Genomic DNA, 23,554 nt, shown 5'->3' on the forward strand with positions numbered 1-23,554 from the left:
GCTGTTTTCTGGGCAGACAGTTGATGCCAGATAAAGTTCTTATTACCCGCAATATTGTTCAAGGTGTTATTGTCAATGTTCTCTTTATTGGTTTCAAAGAAACCAACAAAGTCTACTATATTCATATTAAGGAAATCACGCAGGCGCTGAATTTTACCAGGTTAACCCAAACCCCGAATATTCCAAAAGGAACCTATCATGAAATTTTAAAAGGGTGGGATAGGCCACAAAGCCTTCTAGATTGTCTCAAATTTGGGCAAGAGCTACCTAGATTAGCAGTGCCTTCTGATCTAATGGCAGCACCAACACCACCTCAGGGAGAACCCCCATCTACATTATGTGTGGGAGTGTATAGGTTATCAAGTAAAACAGTTTCAGGATTAGCATCCGCAAATTCAACACATCTAAGACTCTCTCTAAGAACTAAATCTCGAATAGTATCATTTTGTTCCACAGCACTATCACCCACACATAAATCAATTTTAGTCATTTGATCAGCAAACAGATCTGCATTAGAAGTAACAAAAGATTTACCTTGGATGATAGTTCTTCTTTTGCAAATACGCAGTAGCTTTCTCCATGATTTTGATGTTCCCATGCTGTCTTGTAGTAGGTCTGGTAGAGAGCACATGCCCCCACATCTTAGATCGATTTGAGTCCCCCTTCAGCTTCTTCTCTGTCTCTGCCATCTCCATTGACTCTATCAAAGATCTCTTAGCATATCCAAGAGTTGCAGCTAGGTTTTCAGGGAGGCATTCCATCTCCTGAAGATTAACCTCATCTCCCCCTTCAGAATCACCCATCTCAAACCTCCTAAGTTGGGCAGTACAATACTCCATGTGTGAACAGATATCCATATCATCTTGTAGTGGTAACATCTCAGCAGTTTCAGGAAAGTCTCCCACATGTTCAAAAGGTGCTTTGATCTCTGTTTCCTCAATGAATTGCTCATGAACCTCATCATTTAGCATCATGGGGTGGAACTTAGTTGCAGAGACACAAGTCCCTTCACCTTTGCTCCCAGAACCACAAGGTTTTCCATGTGAAAAAAATTCCCTTATCAAGTTCATGTATAGGTTCATCAGCATCATCATCCATAGAATCTTTACCATTATGATCAAAATCATCATCCAACTTGTCATCATCTACAATATCCAGATCATGGCCATCATCATCACCCTCAGATCCCTCCCCAGCTTGTTCAAATCCTTCAACCGTGAAAAACAGAATGTATAGTTTCTTTTTCATCTCAACTAGCGTTGATGACCCACAAGTATAGGGGATCAATCGTAGTCCTTTCGATAAGTAAGAGTGTCGAACCCAACGAGGAGCAGAAGGATCTGACAAGTGGTTTTCAGCAAGGAAATATCTGCAAGCACTTGAAAAGGATGTGGATGTCGCTTAGAGGGGGGGGTGAATAGGCGCTTTTAAAATAATTACGGTTTAGGCTTGAACAAATGCGGAATAAAACCAACGTTTAATATGTCAAGGACAAAACTTCCAACAACTAGGCTCAACTATGTGCCCCAACAACTTATGCTAAGCAAGATAAACAACTAAGTGATAGCAAGATATATGTCAAGAAACAATATGGCTATCACAAAGTAAAGTGCATAAGTATAGGGTTCAGGTAAGAGATAACCGAGGCACGTGGAGACGATGATGTATCCCGAAGTTCACACCCTTGCGGATGCTAATCTCTGTTGGAGCGGTGTGGAGGCACAATGCTCCTCAAGATGCCACTAAGGCCACCGTAATCTCCTCACGCCCTCGCACAATGCAAGATGCCGTGATTCCACTAAGGGACCCTTGAGGGCGGTCACCGAACCCGTACAAACAAGGTTGGGGCAATCTCCACAACTTAATTGGAGGCTCCCTACAACACCACAAAGCTTCACCATAATGGCATATGGCTTCGAGGTGACCACAAATGCCCGGGGCAATCTCCATAACTTAATTGGAGACCCCGACGCTTGCCCGGAGCTTTACACCACAATGATTGAGCTCCGAGGCACCACCAAGCTTCTAGGGGTACCAAGTACCCAAAGGTAATAAGCTTCTCAACTTCTCACTTCCATGTATCACCGTGGAGAACTCAAACCGATGCACCAAATGCAATGACGAGGGCACACGGAGTACCCAAATCCTTCTCTCCCAAATTCCACCAAAGCAACTAATGCTAGGGAGGAAAATGAGAGGAAGAATGAAGAAGAACACGAAGAACTCCAAGATCTAGACCCAATGGGTTCCCCTAACTTAGAGGAGAAAGTGACTGGTGGAAATGTGGATCTAGATCTCCTCTCTCTTTTCCCTCAAGAACTAGCAAGAATCATTGGAGGGATTGAGAGTTAGCAAGCTCGAAGAAGGTCAACAATGGGGGAAGAACACGAGCTAAAGAGATAAGGTTCAATGGGGAAGAAGACCCCCTTTTATAGGTGGGGAAAAATCCAACCGTTAAGCCTCACAGCCCGCACAAAGCGGTACTACCGCTCATGGAGCGGTACTACCGCTCGGTAGGTTCACCAACCATGCTGAGGCCAAAAAGGAAGCAAAAAACAGTCCGACGAAGCGGTACTACCGCTCTTAGAGAGGTACTACCGCTAGGGAGCGGTAGTAAAAAATTACTACCGCTCTGGGGGCGGTACTACCTCTCCGGGGGTGGTACTACCGCTACACGAGCGGTACTACCGCTGGCACCAGGAGCGGTACTACCGCTCGATACTGAAACTGCTGTAACTTTCGCATACGGACTCCGAATTCAACGAAACCAAGTTTGTTCGAAAGCTAAAAACATGGGCTAACACAATATTGATAGAAATATCAATAAGAATCAAGTGAGAAAAGTCCCATAAGAAAATGGTGAGAACCCTTCTTCGAATAAGACCGATAAAAACTCTCAACATCGAAAACATCATAGAAGATGCATATAGACTTCGTTTTCGATGAACTCGAGCTTGTCATGAAGATGACCATAAGCTCTAAAACGCACAAAGAGAAACACCAAACAAGAACCAAGAAGTATGATGTAAGGATGCAAATGGTTTGAGCTCTCAACGAACAATACGATCAAGCTACTCACTTGAGAGCCCCCCCTTGACAGTACGACAATCTATCCTAAAACAGAAAACCTATCAAGGGCAAACCTATACCTTGCACCTCGTCCTCTTGAGCTAGATTATGATGATCTTGGCTTCCTCAAGATGGACCACCTTTCTTGATTGTGTTGGCTTGATGAAGACTAGTTGATTGCTCCCCCATATACACTATGGGTGAGCCGCTCTTCAACATATCTTCACAAGTCCATTGCCACCATCCTCCACCACTTGACATCATCCTCTATGGGTTGTATGAGATCTTCCTCTAGACGCAAGCCCATGGAAACACACCTAACTCCACATAGAACTTTCACGAAGACCATGGGTTAGTACACAAACACGTAATGGACAATGCTTACCATACCATGGGATCACTTGATCTCTCTCGGTACATCTTGTACGCTTTGTGTGTTGATCATCTTGATTTACTCTTTGTCTGAGATATTGATCAACCTTGAGTCTCTATGACCATTCTTTGGATAATACCTTGAATACCTCCTTGGTCATCATATAAACTCCTTGAACCCAACAGATGGACTTCAAGAAGTGCCTATGGACAAATCATATAAATATAACTTAAGGCAACCATTAGTCCATAGGAATTGTCATAAATTACCAAAACCACATATGGAGAAATATGCTCTAACAACACTGAAATTGTCGGTAACAAGTGATTGTGTGGTGAGATGATTCGTAGCAAGCAACAAGTAACAAAAGTAGCAACGGTGCAGCAAAGTGGCCCAATCCCTTTTGTAGCAAGGGACAAGTCTGGACAAAGTCTTATAGGAGGACAAACGCTCCCGAGGACACACGGAAATTTCTGTCATGCTAGTTTTCATCATGTTCATATGATTCACGTTCGTTACTTTGATAGTTTGATATGTGGGTGGACCGACGCTTGTGTATTGCCCTTACTTGGACAAGCATCCCACTCATGATTAACCCCTCTCGCAAGCATCCGCAACTACGAAATAAGAATTAAGACAAAATCTAACCATAGCATTAAACTAGTGGATCCAAATCAGCCCCTTACGAAGCAACGCATAAACTAAGGTTTAAGCTTCTGTTACTCTAGCAACCCATCATCTACTTACTACTTCCCAATGCCTTCCTCTAGGCCCAAATAATGGTGAAGTGTTATGTAGTCGACGTTCACATAACACCACTAGAGGAAAAACAAAATACAACATATCAAATTACCGAACGAATACCAAATTCACATGACTACTATTAGCATGACTTATCCCATGTCATCAGGAACAAAAGTAACTACTCACAAAGCATAATCATATTCATGACCAAAGAGGTAATGAGTAGCATCAAGGATTTGAACATAAACTCTTCCACCAAGTAATCCAACTAGCATTAACTACAAAGAGTAATCAACACTACTAGCAACCTTACAAGTACCAATCGGAGTCGCGAGACGGAGATTGGTTACAAGTGATGAACTAGGGTTTGGAGATGAGATTGTGTTGATGAAGATGTTGATGGTGACGAGTCCCCTCCGATGAGAGGAGTGTTGGTGATGACGATGGCGATGATTTCCCCCTTCGGGAGGGAAGTTTCCCCGGCACGATCGTCCTGCCGAAGCTCTAGATTGGTTCTGCTCAAGTTCCGCCTCGTGGCGGCGGCGAATCCATGAAAAAGCTCCTCCCTGATTTTTTCCTAGACGAAACCCTTCATATAGCAGAAGGGGGGGGTAGTGGGCCAGCAGGCTGCCCACAAGCCCTCATGGCGCGACCGAGGGGGGGGGGTGGCCGTGTCATGCAGGCTTGTGGCCACCTGCTGGCGCCCCTCTGGCGCTTCTTCGGCCCAGTATTTTTTATAAATCCAAAAAAAATCCTCGTTGATTTTTACGATGTTTGGAATTGCGCAGAATAGGTATCTCAACTTTGCTCCACTTTCAGACCATAATTCCAGTTGCCGACATTCTCCCTCTTCATGTAAACCTCGCAAAATAAGAGAGAAAAGGCATAAGTATTGTATCGTGAAGTGAAATAACAGCCCAAGAAGTGATAAATATCAACATGAAAACATGATGCAAAATGGACGTATCAAGCCTCTCATATGGATTTTTGATGGGATCGCTGCATGCTACCTTGATTCTAATTTTTTCCATAAGAACTTTTGAATATCCCATTATAGTCCACATCTACGAGAATACCAAAGCATGAGGCGATTTGAGCAAAGACCTTCCAAGCACACCACCTGGGGGGGGTACCTTCCACTTGAATCCAAACCTCAGCTAGTTCTCCAAAAGGGTCAAGCATCCCAGCCCATTCATAGATCTTAACAGACACCCCATCAATAGGCAGGTCAAAAGCAGGAAACTCAATGAGATCTTCCACTTTCTTCCATGGTGGGAATCTTAGCAAGAACTTCTTCTCTTCCAGCTCTCTGATCTGCCATGGCCTTTCCTTCCCTACAAAAAATGCCATTCAGTTGGGTAATCAGGTCTCAGGCAGATACCTCACCTTTCAACACTTTAAGAATTGCACAGTTTTTGTAATTCAACTAGATAGATTCAGCACCAACAGGGATGCCAATGTGGTAAAAACGCAAACCTGTCGTTGCACTCCCAAAATACTTTGTTGTAGGTTGTAACCGAGCCGAGGCAATGCAGTTATTCACATTATGGGTGCCAGAACAGATGAAACACTTTTTTGGTTCAACACAATTACCAACATAATGACTCGGCCAGCTGCAATTAAAACATACCATATCTTTGTTCCTTGGATCCAGGGGCTGCATAGGTGGGACCGAGGGAGGGACATGAACCACGGCCGAGATAGCAGTGGTGGTCGGAGCACCCTTAGCAGAAGTGTCAGAGGAAGGACTTGGGGCCGGTGGTGCCACCTTTGCTGCTGGAACAACAAGGGGCGGCGGAGGAGCTCCCTGCACCCCTTTTTTGGAGGAGCTTGCCGTTTTCTGAGGGTGCTGTTGTCCTCGTTGCTCCATGGTCTTCTTCACCGCAGCCACAAAAGAGATGCTGATAGGTCCAATCCCCTCACACTCAAGTTGGAATTGGGTAGGGATAGGGTCAAAACGACCAGGGTGAACAACACGGTAGCAATCTTCGGTTGTAAAGCATCAATATCTGAACAAATCTTTCCTGATCGAGAAGAGGTGGCTACCTAGGGCGGAGCTAGGTTTTGGAGGAGGGGGAAGATGGGCACGACTGGCCTGTCGGCAAGAAGGGGAGGGGATAACCCACAGCTGACCATAAAATTCCGCCACCTCCTCCTCATCTTTGTCACTCGGTCTGGAAGACGCCTTTCGGTTCCCCGCTTTCCTACCCACCACAAATCCTCTAATGAACGACATCAGTGGAAGAGTAGGCCCCAAAGCAGACCAAACCTCATTGGAATCCCTTTTTGCTACCACCTGCAAAAGCAGGATCGCCGCTGACACGGACCCTCACCGGAGTTCGAATGTTGGACAGACGACCATCATCCAAATCCAAAACCTCACTAACAGCTACATCAGTGATCCTTTGAGGAACAATCCTCGAGTCTCTATCTCTCTCAACACAAACTCTCTCAACTATACAAGCAGGGAATGAGTATTTTAACCTTGCAGATCGAATTACCTTACGCAAATCATGTCGGACCTCGCCGCGATCCCCCGGCCATGGAGGAGGTTCTCCCACCCGGCATCCCCGCACATACCCACGATGTGCTCCAGGTCCATGCCCGCGGGAAACCCCTCGTCTCAGGGAAGGCGGGGAGGGCTGACCCCCGGAGGCAGAACATCCAGAGGGATGTTGGCGAGTTGCTCGAACAACGGTGACCTGATGTTGAGCCTGGAGGGGCTCGCCGCCTTGAAGTGGCGCCATCTCGCCGCTTGCATCAGATATTCCGCTTCCTGGATGGCCCAGAAGATCAGATCGAAGTCCATCCCTCCATCGTCGCCGGCAAAGTGGAAGCGCTCTGCGAATGTGCTGTTGTGGATGACCTCGACACAAATCTCCGGCCACACAACCTGATTTGGGAACCGCCAGCGCACCACCTAGAGGATTTCTGCCCTCGCCGCTGGTGAGTGCGAATTGATCAGTGGCTGCAAATCCACTGGGTCCAGCGACCCATCTGGAATCAGCACCAGAGCCGCCACCTGCGTCGAAGGTCGTAGGCGACGTGCCCGCCTCCTCCATCTTGAGCTCCCCGTCATCAATTGAGAGGCGAAAGGGGAGGTCGAGCCGCTGGATCTCCGCGGGCTGGGATGGTGAATCAGATATCTCGCGGTATGGGTGGGTGGGGGTTAGGAAGCCATTAATGACGGATGTGGGAAGGTTAGGTTTCGCCTGTCGGTCTCCCGAGTCGCCACGTTCGCGTGAGCAAGCACACTTTCGTTTCTATGGTTTTTGTGGTGCTTTAGGTCTAGTGTAGCTAGACGTTGCTATGGTTTTTGTTCGGCTTTTCATAATAAACTGAGCAGTCCGTTTTTTCTTTCTTCTTTTTTAACCCTTGACTTTATACGGTGCATTTCTCCTTTAAAGATGTTGTTGTAACGCCTTTTTTTTGATAGCTCTCATGCCGACATTCGAAAAAAAGTTTTGCACTATGCAGGCCCAGACGCACGCGTAGGTAACTAACTAACACGCCCCTTGCTAACCCAAAGCCCAGGGGCGCGGCCCAGTTATTGTCTTCCTCCTTCCCCGATCCTTCTCCTGCTCCAGCTCCTCCTCCTCTCTCATCCATCTCTGTCACGCACTCACACCGAGGCTAGGGTTCCGATCCGCATCTCGCCGCCGTCGCCATGGACGAGTAAGTTCCCTCCCCCCTCCCCCCCCCCCTCTCTCCGCGCTGGACGCTAACCCCCCGGATCCCTCGCCGCAGCTTCTTCGACGAGGACGGCGAGCAGCTCATGGACCCCGACGCCCGCTCCCCCTCGCCCGAGCGGCAGGCGCAGCCCTACGACGGCCTCGAGGACGACCTCAACGACGACGGCGCCGACTGGAACCGCGGCCGCTCCCCGACCCCCGTGCACGGCGGCGACTCCTCCAGGCCCCGGAAGCGCCTCCTCAAGAAGGGCGGGGGCGGGAAGGGCGACGGCGGCGGCGTGCCCGCCGACGACCTGGAGGACTGGGGCGAGGGCGCGGCGGCGGGGCTGGCCGACGACGACGTGGGCGGGGACCCCGACGCCGACGCCGCCAGGAAGAGGAAGGGCTCCTCGAGCCTCCGGGACCTCGCGAGGGGCGGCGGCGGCAAGGACAAGCACGAGAAGAAGAGGAGGAAGGAGGACGTGGGCATGGCGAGGGAGAAGCGGGGGTCGTCTTCCGGCGGCAAGGGCTCCGGCGGTGGCCATGGTGGTGGGGATAGGGGTGAGGATCAGGATGAAGAAGGGGAAAAAGAGATCCAGGAGCTCTGGAATACCATCGCCGGGGATGGCTCGGAGGTGACAACCATTGCTTCCAATCCTCTTTCAGTCTATTAGATAGATATATAATTATTGTTCATCACTCTTAATCAGTTGTAGGTGCTTGCATGCTGTACCCCATATCGGAGTAGTAAAGACTCGCGCTCTATATCGGTTTTAGCAGCTCATGAGCTTGGTTAAAAAGGGGTTCTAGGATAATCCAGATTCCGTCCGGCTGTTGAAGGGGCGATTCTATTGGTTAACCATGATTAAGTTGGTGTTATTTGTATGTTTATTAAATGTGTGTGCTTATATTTGAACCAGTTGTGCTTAGGCAATGCATTTGTTCCAGATCCATCAAGATTCTACTGTCTTAATGTTGCAAAACAAAGCTCTGTTAGAGATAACTGGGATAGCTTTTGGGTTCTGCTCAGGATATTAAACTGTTCTCCTTGATCTGTTGTTCTGCTGATAAGCAGTGGTCACTCTGTTGCTCTGATGATACTAATTGGAACACTGTTCAATTGAATTCCATGTGGAGAAATACCATATATTTTTGAAGGATGCTTTGTTTCCTAATGTTTTATACTCATGCAATGGTAATTGAGTTTGTTTTTGCTCCATGATAGCATCATAGCCTAGGATGAATCAACTTACTGTGCTAACATTTTATTCTCATGGAACAGGATGATGAAGAAGGTGTTAGAACCTTAGATGACGATAATTTCATCGATGATACTGGGGTTGACCCAGCTGACCGTTATGACAATGATAATGATGGCCACTCTCCTCGACGTTTTGCACAGGTTTTCATACTTAATTGCTCATATGCCATTGGTAGCTCAATTTACTTTCAGTTTTTTGTACAAATTATGCCAAGGGTCAATGCAATGGTTTCTTTAGCTGAAGCCTGAAGGTAACTGATTAAGGTGATCATTGTGTATTTTACCCTTACATCAGATCAATGGTTTACATGGGCTTTGGTTAAGCTGTTTTATTTCATATCAATGTTTATGATGTTTACTTCCAAGCCGGCAATGTTATGGACTTCTTGGGTGAATATAATGAAATACACATATGTCATGTGCTAGGATTGTCTTGAGGGGTGCTGTTCTTTAACTAGAAGAATGATGCTAGTATAGACCTGTTATGGAATCAGATAACCTGGGGAATAGATAGTAGCTTTAGGGGGGTAAAGGGGCCTTTATGACTAAGTCTGATGCCCTGCCATATTGTAGTACGAGTAGTTCCCAATTGAAATCACATGCTTTTACTTTCATGGGAATTATTTGAGAACATTTTGTTGATCCTGTTTGTTTCTTGTTTGTGTAAGCACGATGTGAATTAGTTCTTCTAATTATAGGCAGAGGAAGCTGAAGAGGACGACGAAATTGAGCGGCTCTTTAAGGGTGGTAAGAAAAAGAAGAAGAATGACCGACCACGTGCAGATATTGGTCTTATCGTTGAACAGTTCATTGCTGAGTTTGAAGTAGCCTCCGAAGAAGATGCAAACCTAAATAGACAACATAAACCAGCCATTAACAAACTCATGAAGCTTCCACTCCTCATAGAAGTTCTCTCAAAGTAAGATATTAAGATGTAGTCATTGGTAGCCTCAGAAATTTTCCTCTGGTGCTAATCTGGCTGCTATCCATTGTAGCTAGTTCTAATTCTTATCATGTGTATATAACTATTCACAGGAAGAATCTCCAGCAGGAATTCCTTGATCATGGGATACTCACTCTTCTGAAAAACTGGCTTGAGCCTCTACCTGATGGGAGCATGCCCAATATGAATATTCGATCTGCTGTACTGAAGTTACTATCTGATGTAGGCAAAATCTTTTTTCCCTTCTGAGACATGGAACCCCATTTGTTATAGTATAAGAGCACTGTATACTTCAGGACCTACTTTCTCATGTAAGATTTGTTTCTATTTACACAGTTCCCGATTGATCTCGAGCAATTCGACAGAAGAGAGCAGCTCAAGAAAAGTGGCTTGGGAAAGGTATATATCTTTATCTTCGTAAGGATTGCATTCTGGAAAGTTCTGTTCAGATTATCTGGGGTGCACTTACCTGCTGACTGTTAGGAAGTATTAGTATTGGTCTAGGAGTCCTATTAGTCTATGTTTACTTTCCTTGCACCTCAAGTCTTGTGTAATATATATATATATGCCCCTTGGGCCTTCAATAAAGATAAGTTGCTTTCCTAACATGGTATTAGAGCTTAGGTTTTTTTTCGGGCGCCGCAACTCGCCCTCCCGATCCAATCTATCCATCCCGATCGATCTCCAACCGGGCCTCCCCGCTCGATCTTTGGATCCCGCCGGCTTCCCCCATCTCCAAACCGCTGCTGGTTCCCGTCTTCAGATCAAAGCGCTGCAGCCGCTGCTGATTCCCGTCTCCAGATCGAAGCGCTGCAGCCACTGCTGGTTCCCGTCCAGATCGAAGCTACAGGCTGCAGGTCTAGATCGAAGCGCTGCTGGTTCCCAGACTCGCTGGATCCCATCACGGCCACGTTGCTGGTTCTCGTGTCGCCGGATCCCGCCGCCTCCAGTCGCCCCCAGTCGCTGCAGATCAGGCCGGATCCCACTGGCCCTTGCCGGATCTCGCGACGCCGCCGCTCCAGGTTGCGCCGGCGGCCTCGAACGTGTCCCAGAGCGCCTTGACGGCGTCGTGGGACTCCCTGGTGGGCCTGCCGCCGGGCGGCGTGGCGACGCCGAGGACGGCGTAGTGGCCGACATTGCTGCTGCTGTTGGCGGCGGCGGCGGCGAGGACCCTGTATGCGGCGCGAGCGCTGGGCCTCCGGGCAGGCCCCGGAGTGGTCCACGGCCACGGCCATGTCGACGTGCATCCTGGCTCGCCGCAGGTCGCCGGACGCGAACAGCTTCTCCGCCGCCTCCAGCTGCTGCTTCTTCACCGCCTCCGTGGCCTCGACTTCTTCTTGCAACCAATCGATCGGTCGCCGGCTCGTCGCGAGTTGGATCAGAAGCTCGAGTTCTTGCGGCGGGTGCTGCTTGTGTTTTAGTGTGCGTACCTGCTGCTATCTTCTGCCACGCTGGCTTCTGCTGCATGCTTGTCTGCACGCCATGCTGCCCGCTGGTGCTAGCTACCACTTGCTACAACGTGGTGTACGCTACCTGTTGCTAGCTGCTTTCCTGCTGCTACTACTCTGCTGTTTTGGCTTCTCTGTCATTTTCCGCTGCGTCCACCAAATCCGTTGATATTTTGTGTTTTCTCATGCCATGCGAGTCCACCATACCTTAGTCCGTCAACCTTTTCTTTGGTCCTGATCCTTTCTATGCAACTTTTGTAGCCTATTTGCCCTTGTTGTTTTCTATAGGATTTCCTGGACTTCTTTTGCATTGTCGATCTACGTCCATCGTGCCTTATCCGCCGAGCTTCTTTCGCCGACGGTTGTCGTGGACTATGATTTTCTGCACAATGCTTTATTCTCTTAATGTGTCATCTTTTTTTGACAACCCATCTTCTCTTGATACTTATCTTGTATCTTCAAGTGATGCGGTGTCTACCTCTGATGTGCCATCTCTTCGTTATCTCCTTCGGCAACCCATATTTTGTGTTTTCTCATGCCATGCGAGTCCACCATACCTTAGTACGTCAGCCTTTTCTTTGGTCCTGATCCTTCCTATGCAACTTTTGTGGCCTATTTGCCCTTGTTGTTTTCTATAGGATTTCCTGGACTTCTTTTGCATTGTCGATCTACGTCCATCGTGCCTTATCCGCTGAGCTTCTTTCGCCGATGGTTGTCGTGGACTATGATTTTCTGCACAAAGCTTTATTCTCTTGATGTGCCATCTTCTTTTGACAACCCATCTTCTCTTGATACTTATCTTGTATCTTGAAGTGATGTTGTGTCTATCTCTGATGTGCCATCTCTTCGTTATCTCCTTCGGCGACTCGACAAGTTTTGAAGACTCTTCATGCTACGACGACACTCTCAAGACGCGGATTTGGATTATCATTTTTTTTAGTATTACACTTCTTCAAATGCAATGCTATTGCATACGCTTTGCATTTGAGGGGGGGTGTTAGGAAGTATTAGTATTAGTCTATGTTTACTTTCCTTGCACCTCAAGTCTTGTGTAATATATATATATGCCCCTTGGGCCTTCAATAAAGATAAGTTGCTTTCCTAACACTGACTACATCCCATTATCAATGCCTAGGTTATTATGTTTTTGTCAAAATCTGACGAGGAGACTACTTCCAACAGAAAATTAGCCAAGGAATTGGTTGATAAATGGGTAATTTCTTGTTCTTTCTAATCATTTCTATTTGGTGCTGAAGGTTAGCCTATGTATGACTAAGTGTGAATGAGCAATTACAGAGTCGACCAATATTCCAAAAGAGCACAAGATTTGAGGACATGAAGAGATATCAGGAGGACGAAGAAGCCCCCCCTTACAGGAGGCCTCAGATGAAAAAGTGAGTATTGCACTTCTCATTCACTGATGATCTATTAGATGACATGTCATCTAAGTGGCAACATTGTAATTTGAGTCATCTGCCGTTATTCAGTATTCTTATTTGTTATGCTTTCTCTCTGTTTAGGCCTTCGTCAAGTAGGTCTGGAATGGAACCCCGAGACGATGATCTTGATGCTGACTTCTCTCAGTAAGTCTACTCACATGTCGTATTTGAGTTACACCTGACATCTGGTGCAGGTTGCATACTATTCCCTTTTCTTCAGTTAATTTGTTCTGTGCTCTGAATACAGGCGCAAGTCCGGGCAAAGTGGTTCTAGGCAGCATGCTTCTAGGCCAGAAGCATCACCTCTGGACTTTGTCATTCGTCCACATTCCAAAATTGATCCCGACCAGATACGGGCTCGTGCTAAGCAACAAGTTCAAGACCAGCGTCGGCTGAAGGTTCTGCCCCCACCTCTAGACTGATTGCTTTTTCTAGCATATTTTTTAGCTGGCATGTGGTATGTCATGCTGTGAAACTTAGATCACCAATCCTTCATGTTTGTGCATGCAGATGAACAAGAAACTGCAGCAGCTGAAAGCGCCAAAGAAGAAAAACCTTCAGGCTTCAAAGCTTAGTGTCGAAGGCCGTGGGATGGTCAAGTACTTGTAAGCTAGACACCCCGACAGCCTTGCAATGGACATGATGGCGTGCGCTCAGCAGCGTGCTGCTGAAGCAGTATCAAGCACTCTTCCACCATGGCCATCGGAGGGCAACAAGATCGGTGGAAATGGAATTTCTTGGCTAATGTAGATTAGCCTGGCAGGGTACATTGGGCGAGCTTCCGAAAACTTGGTGATTTGGGTTATTTACCAGATGCTCATATATAATACCGTTATTGTGGACGATGACAGCATGGTGCCTTTTACTGTACAAATGTTTGTCATGTTTGAGAAGGGCGCCTGATTGGGCTGTAAGTTTTAAGTTTGACTGGCTTTTCATACATCTCTACTTGTATTGGAAGGGCCTGATGCAATTTAATCGAAACATGGCGCAATAAACAGATTAACTGTGCTTGAATGACTGTAGTCATAGATAGTGAAACTTGGCTAGGATTTTTGTGCAACTAGGAAATGTTGTGCTGTATAAACTGTACTAGTGTACTTGAGTGAAGATTGCAACTATAGATATTAGTCATGAATGCATATAAGAAAATTGAACATGAAGTTACTAGAAAATGACTGGACACAAAGCGGTAGCTAAGCAAGGGTAGATTAATTCACATACCGAAAGTAGATGAGGGCCCAACTTAGAAAACGACGGTTGCGTGACATGGAGTTTCTGCTGTGACACTAAATGCACCCTCATTAACAGTTCAATAAATAAATAAAAATAGAAAGAAACCAAACAATTATAAATTGTTTTGGCAACAAACATTGTCGAACGTTCTACGTTCATGCAAATTTCTGTGAAGAAATAACATTCCTAATGCGCTTAGAAAAGTTTGTGCTCGAAAAAGACTAAGCAGAAGTGATGATTTTGTTATTTTTGCAGACCTCTGTGAATGTGATTTCATCACAAAAATTTGTACGCATGCAAAAAACTTAACAATGTTGTAAAAAGCAAATCAGTTTTTTTTTCCTTCAGCTTTTCTGATTTAACCGTTGCATTTGTGCTCGGATAAGAATGTCACTTTCACGATTGCCGTTTGTGATATACTATGAAGTATTTTAGATGCTACCATATAAAGTTATTACTCATAGGAATACAAATTTGTGGAGATTTACTGCATCTGTTACAATGATCAGAAGTTTGAAACTACAGTATAGAAACAAGAGAAAAGATCTTAGTCTTGAACAAACAACATCCATTAGCAGAACAAATGACCAAATGAATTGGGCGCACAGATTTCATGTGTGTGTGTGTGGGGGGGGGGGGGTATCATAAGGTAGATGGTGTATACATTCTCTACTTGTTAGTTGCTACAATACTTCCAAGAAAATTTCCAATGATCACATCAGTTGCTTTTGGTTTTAGGTAGAGATGGACCAAAAGCTCATATCTCATGAGTTTAATGAGCATTTCATAGTTTGACTTGTTAAGCTCGTACCTCGCTACTTATTGAACATAGTCAATCACTAGTTTCAACTTGTTAACTTAACGAGCTTCATGAGTTGCTCGTTAAAACGACATATAGATCGAAAGTTTACCATACAAAAGAAAAATGACATCGGTTCGTGGCACCTCAATCCATCTATTTAGGGACGGAGCTCCAATGTAAGCATTGGGGTCAATTGACCCCAATGAAATCAGGCAATTCTTCATTAGTTTAGTACTCATTACCGTTTATTTATAAAAGATGACCCCGCTGTCATTGACATGATACCATCAATCTTTTTTTCTAGATTCGTCCCCGTAATCAACCCTACACAACCCAATCCATAGGAGGTATCAATTAGTGCACCTCCTCTCACCACACCTTGCTTTGTAAAAAAACCACAACAACAGTCATCACATAGGCCACAACACCTAGTAGTTGGAACAAAAGACAATAAATTATGCTTATAAAGCTTACATGTCTTAACAAGCCGAGCTTTAACTAGGATGCATGAGAACACACCCGCATTGATCTGCCCCGTCCGTGTGGCGCTAATGATCACAACACGATAGTTCATCGGTACGAATTCAGTGATTCTTTGCTCGTGTGGACGCATCCCTTTAGATCGTAGGTCTTAACGAGCCGAGCAGCTTGTTAATCCATCATAAGTTTTGGTTTACAATTTTTTTCTCACAAAAACAAGGGAAATGATTGGGATCATCCGAGCGAAAATGAAGCGTGCGTCCGCCACCTTTGTGTCCGTTGGATCCAATTTTAATGAGATGGCTAGGAGCAACATATTACCTAGACTAGGTTTTGCAACAGAATTATTGCTACAATCTCCCTCACCACAACAATTTGTGTGTTGCCGGATATAGATCTGGATCCCCTTGAGAGTAGTGGCCACCCGTGCTCCTCCCCCCTCAAGCCGAGGTCTCCTCGTGCTGCTTCGACCGCAGCCATCGATGCTCGCCGCCGGCAGCATGCCGACGAGGTCACTGACATGGGCGCCGCCGTTGCCGACCGCTTCCATCATGAACGTCAACTGTCGCGATGCGCCCAAACTCAAGCTGCAACCGCCATTTCGAGGGAGCACCGGCGTCCACATTCACCGTTGCCCCGCCGTCCCGACGAGCATCATTCTTTCGGCCGACGTAGCCGCTTTCCGCTACAGCAAGTTTCTGTAGCGGAAAAAACCTGCAACAAGACGTTCGTTGCAAAGATAATCTGCCAACGCGTAGCAGCAGTGCGTGTCCCAAAAAACAAAGAGAAATCATTGCAAACTCCTGTCAAATTCTTCAGCAGGGTAAGTAAAAGAAAGACAAACGCACATTTTGAATCCATCTGTGAATTTTTTTCCCTTTTGGGAAAAATGACTAAGAATAGAGGGGTCTCCCCCGTTTCTTCCACCTCCGTCCTCCGTCGCCTGCGTCTCCTCCTCTCCTCCCAAAACCATCTCATTTTCCACGACAACAAAAGCGCGCGCGCGAGGCGCACCAACCAACCCGCCACCTCCCGCAGAGCCCCGCGCCCCGCACGCGCGCGCGCGCGAGGTCCCAGGACCGCCGGGCCTCGCGCCCGCGCCCCTCGCCGGCGGCGGCGCCGCCATGCCGCGGCGGGGCGAGACGGCAGTGGTCCCCATTGACGCGGACGGAGGGAGGCCCAAGGCGCCCCCGGGCCGCTCCGGCAGCCACGGCCCGGGCCACCACGGCCACCGCCACCACAGGAGCAGCCGGCCCCCGCCGCCGTCGCAGGAGTTCCGGCCCTTCCGCCGCTGGTTCCCGTTCCTCGTGCCGCTCTTCATCGCCGCCAACATCGCCCTCTTCGTCCGCACCATGTACGTCAACGACTGCCCCGCCCACGCCGCGGCTGCCGCCGCCGCGATCGGCGACTCCGTCGGCGGGGCCGCCGGGGGTTCCGCCGGGGCCGCCGCCTCGCGGGGTTGCATGCTCGAGCCGGACCTCGGCAGGTACGCGTTCCAGCCGTACAAGGAGAACCCCCTCGTCGGGCCAACATCCGCGACGTAAGACGCCTTTGAACTCTGCCCAAAGCTTGGATCTTTGGCTCCTTCTATTGTCATAGATGCCTGCATTTTGTGGAATTGGTTCAGATTCGAGCCAATGCACTTTGCTTTCGGCCTAAATTTTGATAGTTTTATGCATCACCTTCAAGTAATTCGGCTGTTATCAGTTTATAATTTCGCCAGGAACTTCTTGATTTGATATGACATTGGCCTCACTTACTTTACTGTTTATAAAAGATCGATATGACCAAGTTATGTATAATTCAGATGCTTTTCCTACATTGTACTGCCTTCCTACTGTATTTGGCAATGTTTAAAACATACTGCAATGTGTGTTTTCACCCTTGCTAGTATTGTCTGATAAGTGGCAACTGACATGTGTGCCAATTCTCTAGGCTGTTGCAAATGGGGGCACTAGAAACTGGTAAAGTTGCCAAGGATCACGAATGGTGGCGCCTCATCACTTGCATTTGGTTGCATGCTGGTGTTATCCACATACTTGCCAACATGTTGAGTCTCCTGATGATTGGAATCAGGCTTGAGAAGGAATTCGGTTTCCGTAAGTGTCGAAGCCGATTTTGCATCTTCAGTTCTCTGCCTAGACACTTCCTTCAAGAGCTAATAGCTATATAACTTGACCATGTGTAAATGTTTGTTTATCGTAGTGAGGATCGGCACGCTGTATGTGATCTCGGGGGTCGGCGGTAGCTTGTTGTCTGCTCTGTTTATGGTGTCAAATATCTCTGTTGGTGCTTCAGGTGCACTGTTTGGATTACTGGGCTCCATGCTGTCAGAGCTGATAACAAACTGGACAATCTACGAGAATAAGGCCGGTGCTTAAATCTAAAGATCATTTTTCCAAACTTGTATTATTATATTTATTGTGCCTAATTTCGTTCTTGTTTTGAAAGTACAGTGTGCGGCTTTATTGACTCTTGTTATGATCATTGTTATCAACTTGGCTGTTGGGATCCTTCCACATGTTGACAACTTTGCTCATATTGGTGGATTCGTATCGGGGTTTTTTCTTGGTTTTGTGCTCCTAATGCGCCCACAGTTCGGATACATCAACCAAAAGAACTCTCGTCTTGGAGTTCACTCGGGCACGACTAAATGCAAGTACAAGCCTTATCAAATTGTACTCTTGGTGATTGCTTTGGTGATATTAATTTGTGGGTAAATATCTTCCCTGTCAGCAGAAGAGTAATAATGATCTACATATTCAGTTCAGCCTCTAGGTTTCAACTGCCTTTGCTAACTTTATCATTGGCAGGTTCATCACTGGCTTTGTATTGCTAATGCAAGGGTTCGATGCTAGCCAGCAATGTTCTTGGTGCCATTATCTGAGCTGTGTTCCTACTTCAAAGTGGGACTGTAAAGCACCGAACAACTATTGCGTCGTAAGTTCTTTACACATATAGAGTCCTAAGAAATGTCGTCGTCCCCTCTAATATCAGATGTGACTATCACTTGTTGGCATATAGCTTCTCTGTGTCATTCATGATAAATGTGTCTAACAGTAAACGGAATGAGTTTATGAGCATGGAATATGCTTGATTCTCATACTACTGAGCAGTTTTTTCTCTTCATAAAAATTCTCTTAGATGAGAACCCTTAGAGCGTCAACCAGTGCATCCTGCTGTGAGCTGATCACATATTATCACTCAAAAGGTCCCCTCCCGTTGGTTTTCAACTGTTGTATCATCGCTCTCCTTTCTACATAGGGGGCTATGTGTTGACATTATCTTACCGTAGAGTGGCCTGAAACAAATGCCTGCAATTGTTTTTGTTGCTACATTTTGGAACCTTATTTTAATGAGAGTGATTTTTGTGCACCCACACACAATGCACCCCCGGTGCACCCATGATTAAAAACTTAGCAAAACATTTCAAAAAAATCTGAAACTTTGTGGATGTGATAATGACCAAATGTTTTAGGCGGTTGCAAAATTTTGTGACGAAATAACATCCGAGGAAATCTGTACAGAAAAGACAATGTTTGTGCTGAAAACATGTGAACAGTATCATGGGTGCAGAGCATCATTTATATTTCGTTTTGTATAGAGATCATTTGATGGTTTTTGATGGCCAAACTTTGCAAGCTCCTAAAATATTTGCTCATGATCACATCCACCAAGATTCAGATTTTTTTGATTTTTTTTCGAATTTACTGTTCACTCGGTGGGTGCAGCCACTACTTTCCCTATTTTAATCTGTAAGCATAACTAGAGCTTTCGTTTTAGTTGTACTTCCTCGCCTGAAGTTTTACTGACACCAAGCTTCTCCTGCAGTCTTCACAGCTTGGAGACCAATTAAACCTGACATGCCAAAGCACCGGGAAGACCGAAACGTACGTTATCAACAGCCCAACCAACCCGGAGGCGGTTAAGAACCTTTGTCTCGGCCTTTGCAGCTGATGGATGGTGGATGTATGCGCTTTCATGGCAAGAAATTGATATCTGCATATCTATGGAAGGGAGACTAGAAGCCTATGTTTACAATGGATTTGGCCTGTGTTAATGCTTTTGGGCTCCTATAGTTCTCTCATGCATGTGTTGTATGTTGTGTATTGCAAATGTCGACCGGCGGTGATGAAAGATGTATGCTTTGAAAGAGGCATTAGTTTCTGAAATCTCATGTGAGCGCTTGCATTCTTACGTGTCTTGTGGTGTGGATGTTGAGCTTAATTAAATTGTTGTGTCAAGAAGAAGGGGGTTTGGTGCAGAAAATTTAACAGACAACCTCACTCCATAGTTGTGCATGAAGCGCAAGTATATACATCTCCCTGTTCTCATTCAAGAGCCGAAGCAATGTGAGACCGATCCAAACATGTATCACCAATCGAGGCGCCACCCTTATCCAAAAGGCGTTACCTAGCGAAAAAAGAAAAATGAAAGGAAAGGGCATGATGGAATAGTTCGCCACCGCCTGAATTATGGTTGTGAGCAGTCAAGCGATCCGGCTGCCATTTACCGCCGTCTAAATGTAGGGTATCTCCTTGAGTTTAGATAAATTTTCAGCACCAACCGAAATTATTGAAATTCAGTGATTTCAGTTTGCATTTCGGCCAAAGGGCCAAATTATTCACTTGAATTTAATTAAATATTTAAAAATTCAAAAAAAATATATATTTGATTTTCAATGTATTACTAAAATTGTTGAAATATTTTGGCCGAAACCTAATATTTTAGTGTCTACTGAAATTAATGAAATTCAATGAATTTTATTGAAATCTCACTGAAAGTGAAAACTATGGCCACTCCACGATCCGAGTCCCGTGTTACCCGAGGGCCGGAATGGAGCTAAAGGGGTCGATGCTCCTAGTTTCATCGAAAAACAATTGCGAAATGATTAACAGAAGATGAAGTCGGACGTTAATCTTTCGACTCACCCCTATGAATAGAACCACAACCGCATTTCATGTACTGGTGGGAGGTTGTGAGTGTTTAGTCAGAGGGGTATACATAACCTATGGTGTGCAAAGACTAATTCCACCTACGAGCATCTAGGGACCCCCATGGCCTGCACCAGCCATGTCCAAGTAGGCACTTGGAAAAGATAAGAACGTGCTTGACAGGTTCAACCTATATAAGGGGCTTAAGATAGATACCTAATTACTGACATAGTTCAACCTATATAAAGGATGGACAACCCTCCGTTGAAGGATATGTCGTCCCAAAAGGTGAACTCTATAACCTAGCTCTCTATATATTGGATATATAGTTTGTTGTAGTTTTCTCATTGATCAATATACACTCTAAACAGGACATAGGCTTTTTACAAGAAAAAATATAACATGCTATATAAAATAGCGTGACCCCTAAGATATGCTATTTGCGTGATATAGTGAGCTATAACATTGCTATTAGTCAGGCCTTGTACATTGCTTAATTTAGCCAGCCAATTTTCTATCCGTTATAGTGTGCTATTAGCGGTTATAGCGTGCTATTTTTTTCCAGTGCTTTTTATCCATTAGGGGGGCTCAATTGGAGTAAAATAACCGTGTCATAACCATCTACGACAACATCCCTTGGGCACCACCCTTCCTTCTACCGTCTTCCACGATATCCCAGTAGATCGTAAGGTCGGTGGTGCATTAGTTGTCGACAGCCTCCTAGACGGTAGTTAATTGGTGTCACTTGATATCCTTAGATTTGTGAGCGGAAAGTAGCCACTACTCTAGGTAGTACTACACCTGATGAGCTTGCCAAAATCTGAAAAAACGTGATCAAGCCAAATCCAAAAAATCTGAAAATTTGAGACGTCAAACCTTATACAAAATTTTGCAAAACACGGTATTCCCAGGAACATTAGCAAAATATTGATCTTTTTCTTTGATGGAGTAATCTCTATCATTAGATTTACCAAAAATGAGAATATGTCAAAGGAGAAAGATCATGCAGTAAAATTTGAAATAAACTTAGGCTGTGTTTGGTTTGGCTTTTTAACCCAACTTCTGCTTTGAAGAAGCTAGAAGCTAACCGATGGGGTAATTTTTTAAAACAGCTTTTGACAATCTGCAGTTTTCACGTAGTGTAAATTTTGAAGCTGGGTTACCCCAACTTCTCAACTTCTCAACCAACCGTTTTTAACTGTCTCCTTAAAATTGAGAGTTATTTACCCACCAATGCCACTGGCAAGTCAAATACCTCTTCGCTCTGTTTCTTTCTCTTGCTCGAGTTGGACCCAGTCGGACGAGTGTCGCCTCCCATGCACGGCTAGGGTTCACCGCAACCGCCACTGCCCTCCGCCGCTCGCTGCCGCTGCCCTCCGCCGCTGCCCTTCGCCGCCCGCCATCCGATGACCAGCCACCCTCCTCTCTTCTTCCATATTTCTCCATCCTTCCTTCCTCTTCCCTGCCTGGTCATGGTGACATGATCGTTGGCTCCAGAGTCGGCGTACCAGATGGTACGTACCATCACCTCCTTGCTCTTGATTTTCAGCTGCAACAAAACGAGCATCGGGGACATAATCGTCATCGTAACGGTGCCAACAATCCATGACCTCATGGCCTGCCTTCTTGCAAAGTTGACACCGAACACGACCATTGGAGGAAGCTTGTCCAGAGGAGGTGTGGTTGTTGTTGTAGCCACCCCCTCCAGACGTGCGGAGTTTTTGTTGTTGTAGCCTCCGTTCGGGCATGCACCTTGGCTGCTGCCACGGCCACGCCCACCGCCGTTGTTGCCACGGCCCCATCCCTGGTTATCGCGCCCACGGCCAGTCCCGCGGCCACGAGCAGCAGCATTGGCCGATGACTGTTGTATGTTCATCCCATGGAGGAGGTTTAGGCGCGTGTCAAAGCTTAGCAGTTGGGTATATAGTTCTTGAACAGTCACGGGCTCTACCTGTGCAGCAAGGGTCGACACGACCGGGTTGTAGTCGAGATCGAGTCCGGCCAGAACCTGAGAGACAATTTTTCCGCTTGATAGTGTCGCTCCAGTGCATGCGGTCTCATCTAAGAGCGCCTTGATCTTGGCTAGGTATTCTGACATAGTCATGTTACCTTTTTTGAGGTTGGTGAGCTCAATCTGTGTATAGCATGGATCGCTGCCCATACTTCCCCGACGTCTGAAGGGTAACCACCTGCGCAAGAATCTCGCGAGACAAGGAACCCATCAGAAACCCTTGAACTTGTTGCCGCCGCGCATACCAGAGGACGCGGGCGAAGTTCGCAATCTGCTCCTCCTTGCCATCCTTGATGATGGTGAGTGTCTCCGGCGGCGTTTGGCTCACCACATCAAGGTGATGGCCCATCTGTGCGCCCTTGATTTGGGGCAGCACAATAGCCTTCCACATGAGGTAGTTTTGCCTCGTGAGCTTCTCCTGCGGTGGGGGTTCGATGGACATGGGATATGCGGAGGTGGAGACGAGGGAGCGAAGGTGGAAGATGACGCAACGGATGTGGCGAGGGTACTCAAAGTACTGGATTCTGTGGAAGGGGAAGTCATGGCGATGGCTGGCGATGAGCCTAGGCTAGATGCGATGTCCTTTCGATCTTTGAGAAGAAGATGCTCTCATGACCATGTAAAACTAGTTAGAAGCGTTAAACCCTTTTCCCGAACCGCGATTGTATTTGTAGAAGAGGTGTCGTGGCTTACAAGTTGATCAACCGAGAGTCCGTTGAGAGAGAAGTTACAAAGGGGTTCGACGGAGGGGAACGAAAACAGAAGAAGAGATAGAATAGGAAACTATGTTTAAACCTAATTCTATCTCATTACAATGTATTCTAACATGGTGCAACGTATGTGGTATGTAGGCGGTTTTCTCATGTACCAAGGGTAGCAAGGCAATGAGTCATGTGACGTTGTTGCTTGCGCGTTTTTTGTCCCAGTTTTCGTTATAAATTTGGTCCTCTATTTGATTTTGAGTTGGTTTCCCTTATAAACCGGATCAATATTTTTTCGATGAGGACTCGTTCACATGGGATACCTCCAATGACAACCTTTTAAGGGAAACCTATGAACTCAGCCGTGGACATCAAATAATGTTGAAAACTCAGTTATTATGGGTGAAATTACATCGATCAGAGGCTTGTGAAATAAAAGTGT

At 46.2% G+C, this 23,554-nt stretch overlaps 2 protein-coding genes and 1 non-coding gene across 3 annotated transcripts; 2 read left to right on the plus strand and 1 right to left on the minus strand.

Annotated features, from left to right (window-relative positions):
• Window positions 1-7,722: 7,722 nt before the first annotated feature.
• LOC123442675 (protein IWS1 homolog 1) lies at window positions 7,723-13,965 on the plus strand. Its single transcript, XM_045118779.1, has 11 exons — window positions 7,723-7,861; window positions 7,934-8,492; window positions 9,140-9,259; window positions 9,817-10,037; window positions 10,154-10,283; window positions 10,398-10,460; window positions 12,645-12,722; window positions 12,806-12,903; window positions 13,030-13,092; window positions 13,196-13,346; window positions 13,459-13,965. Exons 1-11 carry the CDS (start codon window positions 7,854-7,856, stop codon window positions 13,555-13,557), a joined length of 1,590 nt encoding a protein of 529 aa, XP_044974714.1. The 5' UTR covers window positions 7,723-7,853; the 3' UTR covers window positions 13,558-13,965.
• A 2,502-nt stretch (window positions 13,966-16,467) lies between these two features.
• Window positions 16,468-19,713, plus strand: LOC123439346 (RHOMBOID-like protein 1). The gene is made up of 6 exons (XM_045116072.1): window positions 16,468-17,006; window positions 17,402-17,565; window positions 17,672-17,835; window positions 17,923-18,182; window positions 18,280-18,406; window positions 19,298-19,713. The coding sequence occupies exons 1-6, from the start codon at window positions 16,591-16,593 to the stop codon at window positions 19,421-19,423; spliced, it is 1,257 nt and encodes a 418-aa protein (XP_044972007.1). The 5' UTR covers window positions 16,468-16,590; the 3' UTR covers window positions 19,424-19,713.
• A 2,586-nt stretch (window positions 19,714-22,299) lies between these two features.
• Window positions 22,300-22,436, minus strand: LOC123445835. The gene has a single exon (XR_006631200.1). It is a non-coding gene; the product is annotated as a small nucleolar RNA Z247 (small nucleolar RNA).
• Window positions 22,437-23,554: the final 1,118 nt, after the last annotated feature.

The sequence above is a fragment of the Hordeum vulgare genome, chromosome 3H, assembly GCF_904849725.1.
Source record: "Hordeum vulgare subsp. vulgare chromosome 3H, MorexV3_pseudomolecules_assembly, whole genome shotgun sequence".
NCBI classification, from domain to species: domain Eukaryota; kingdom Viridiplantae; phylum Streptophyta; class Magnoliopsida; order Poales; family Poaceae; genus Hordeum; species Hordeum vulgare.

Bases quoted from the DNA above. Each gene is read 5' to 3' on its own strand.
- LOC123442675 (XM_045118779.1), top strand. The intron at 8,493-9,139 runs GTGACAACCATT...CTCATGGAACAG, and splicing joins TCGCCGGGGATGGCTCGGAG to GATGATGAAGAAGGTGTTAG. The intron at 12,904-13,029 runs GTGAGTATTGCA...CTCTCTGTTTAG, and splicing joins AGGAGGCCTCAGATGAAAAA to GCCTTCGTCAAGTAGGTCTG.
- LOC123439346 (XM_045116072.1), top strand. From the start codon at position 16,591: ATGCCGCGGCGGGGCGAGACGGCAGTGGTCCCCATTGACGCGGACGGA. The intron at 17,007-17,401 runs GTAAGACGCCTT...CCAATTCTCTAG, and splicing joins GTCGGGCCAACATCCGCGAC to GCTGTTGCAAATGGGGGCAC. The intron at 17,836-17,922 runs GCCGGTGCTTAA...TTGAAAGTACAG, and splicing joins GGACAATCTACGAGAATAAG to TGTGCGGCTTTATTGACTCT.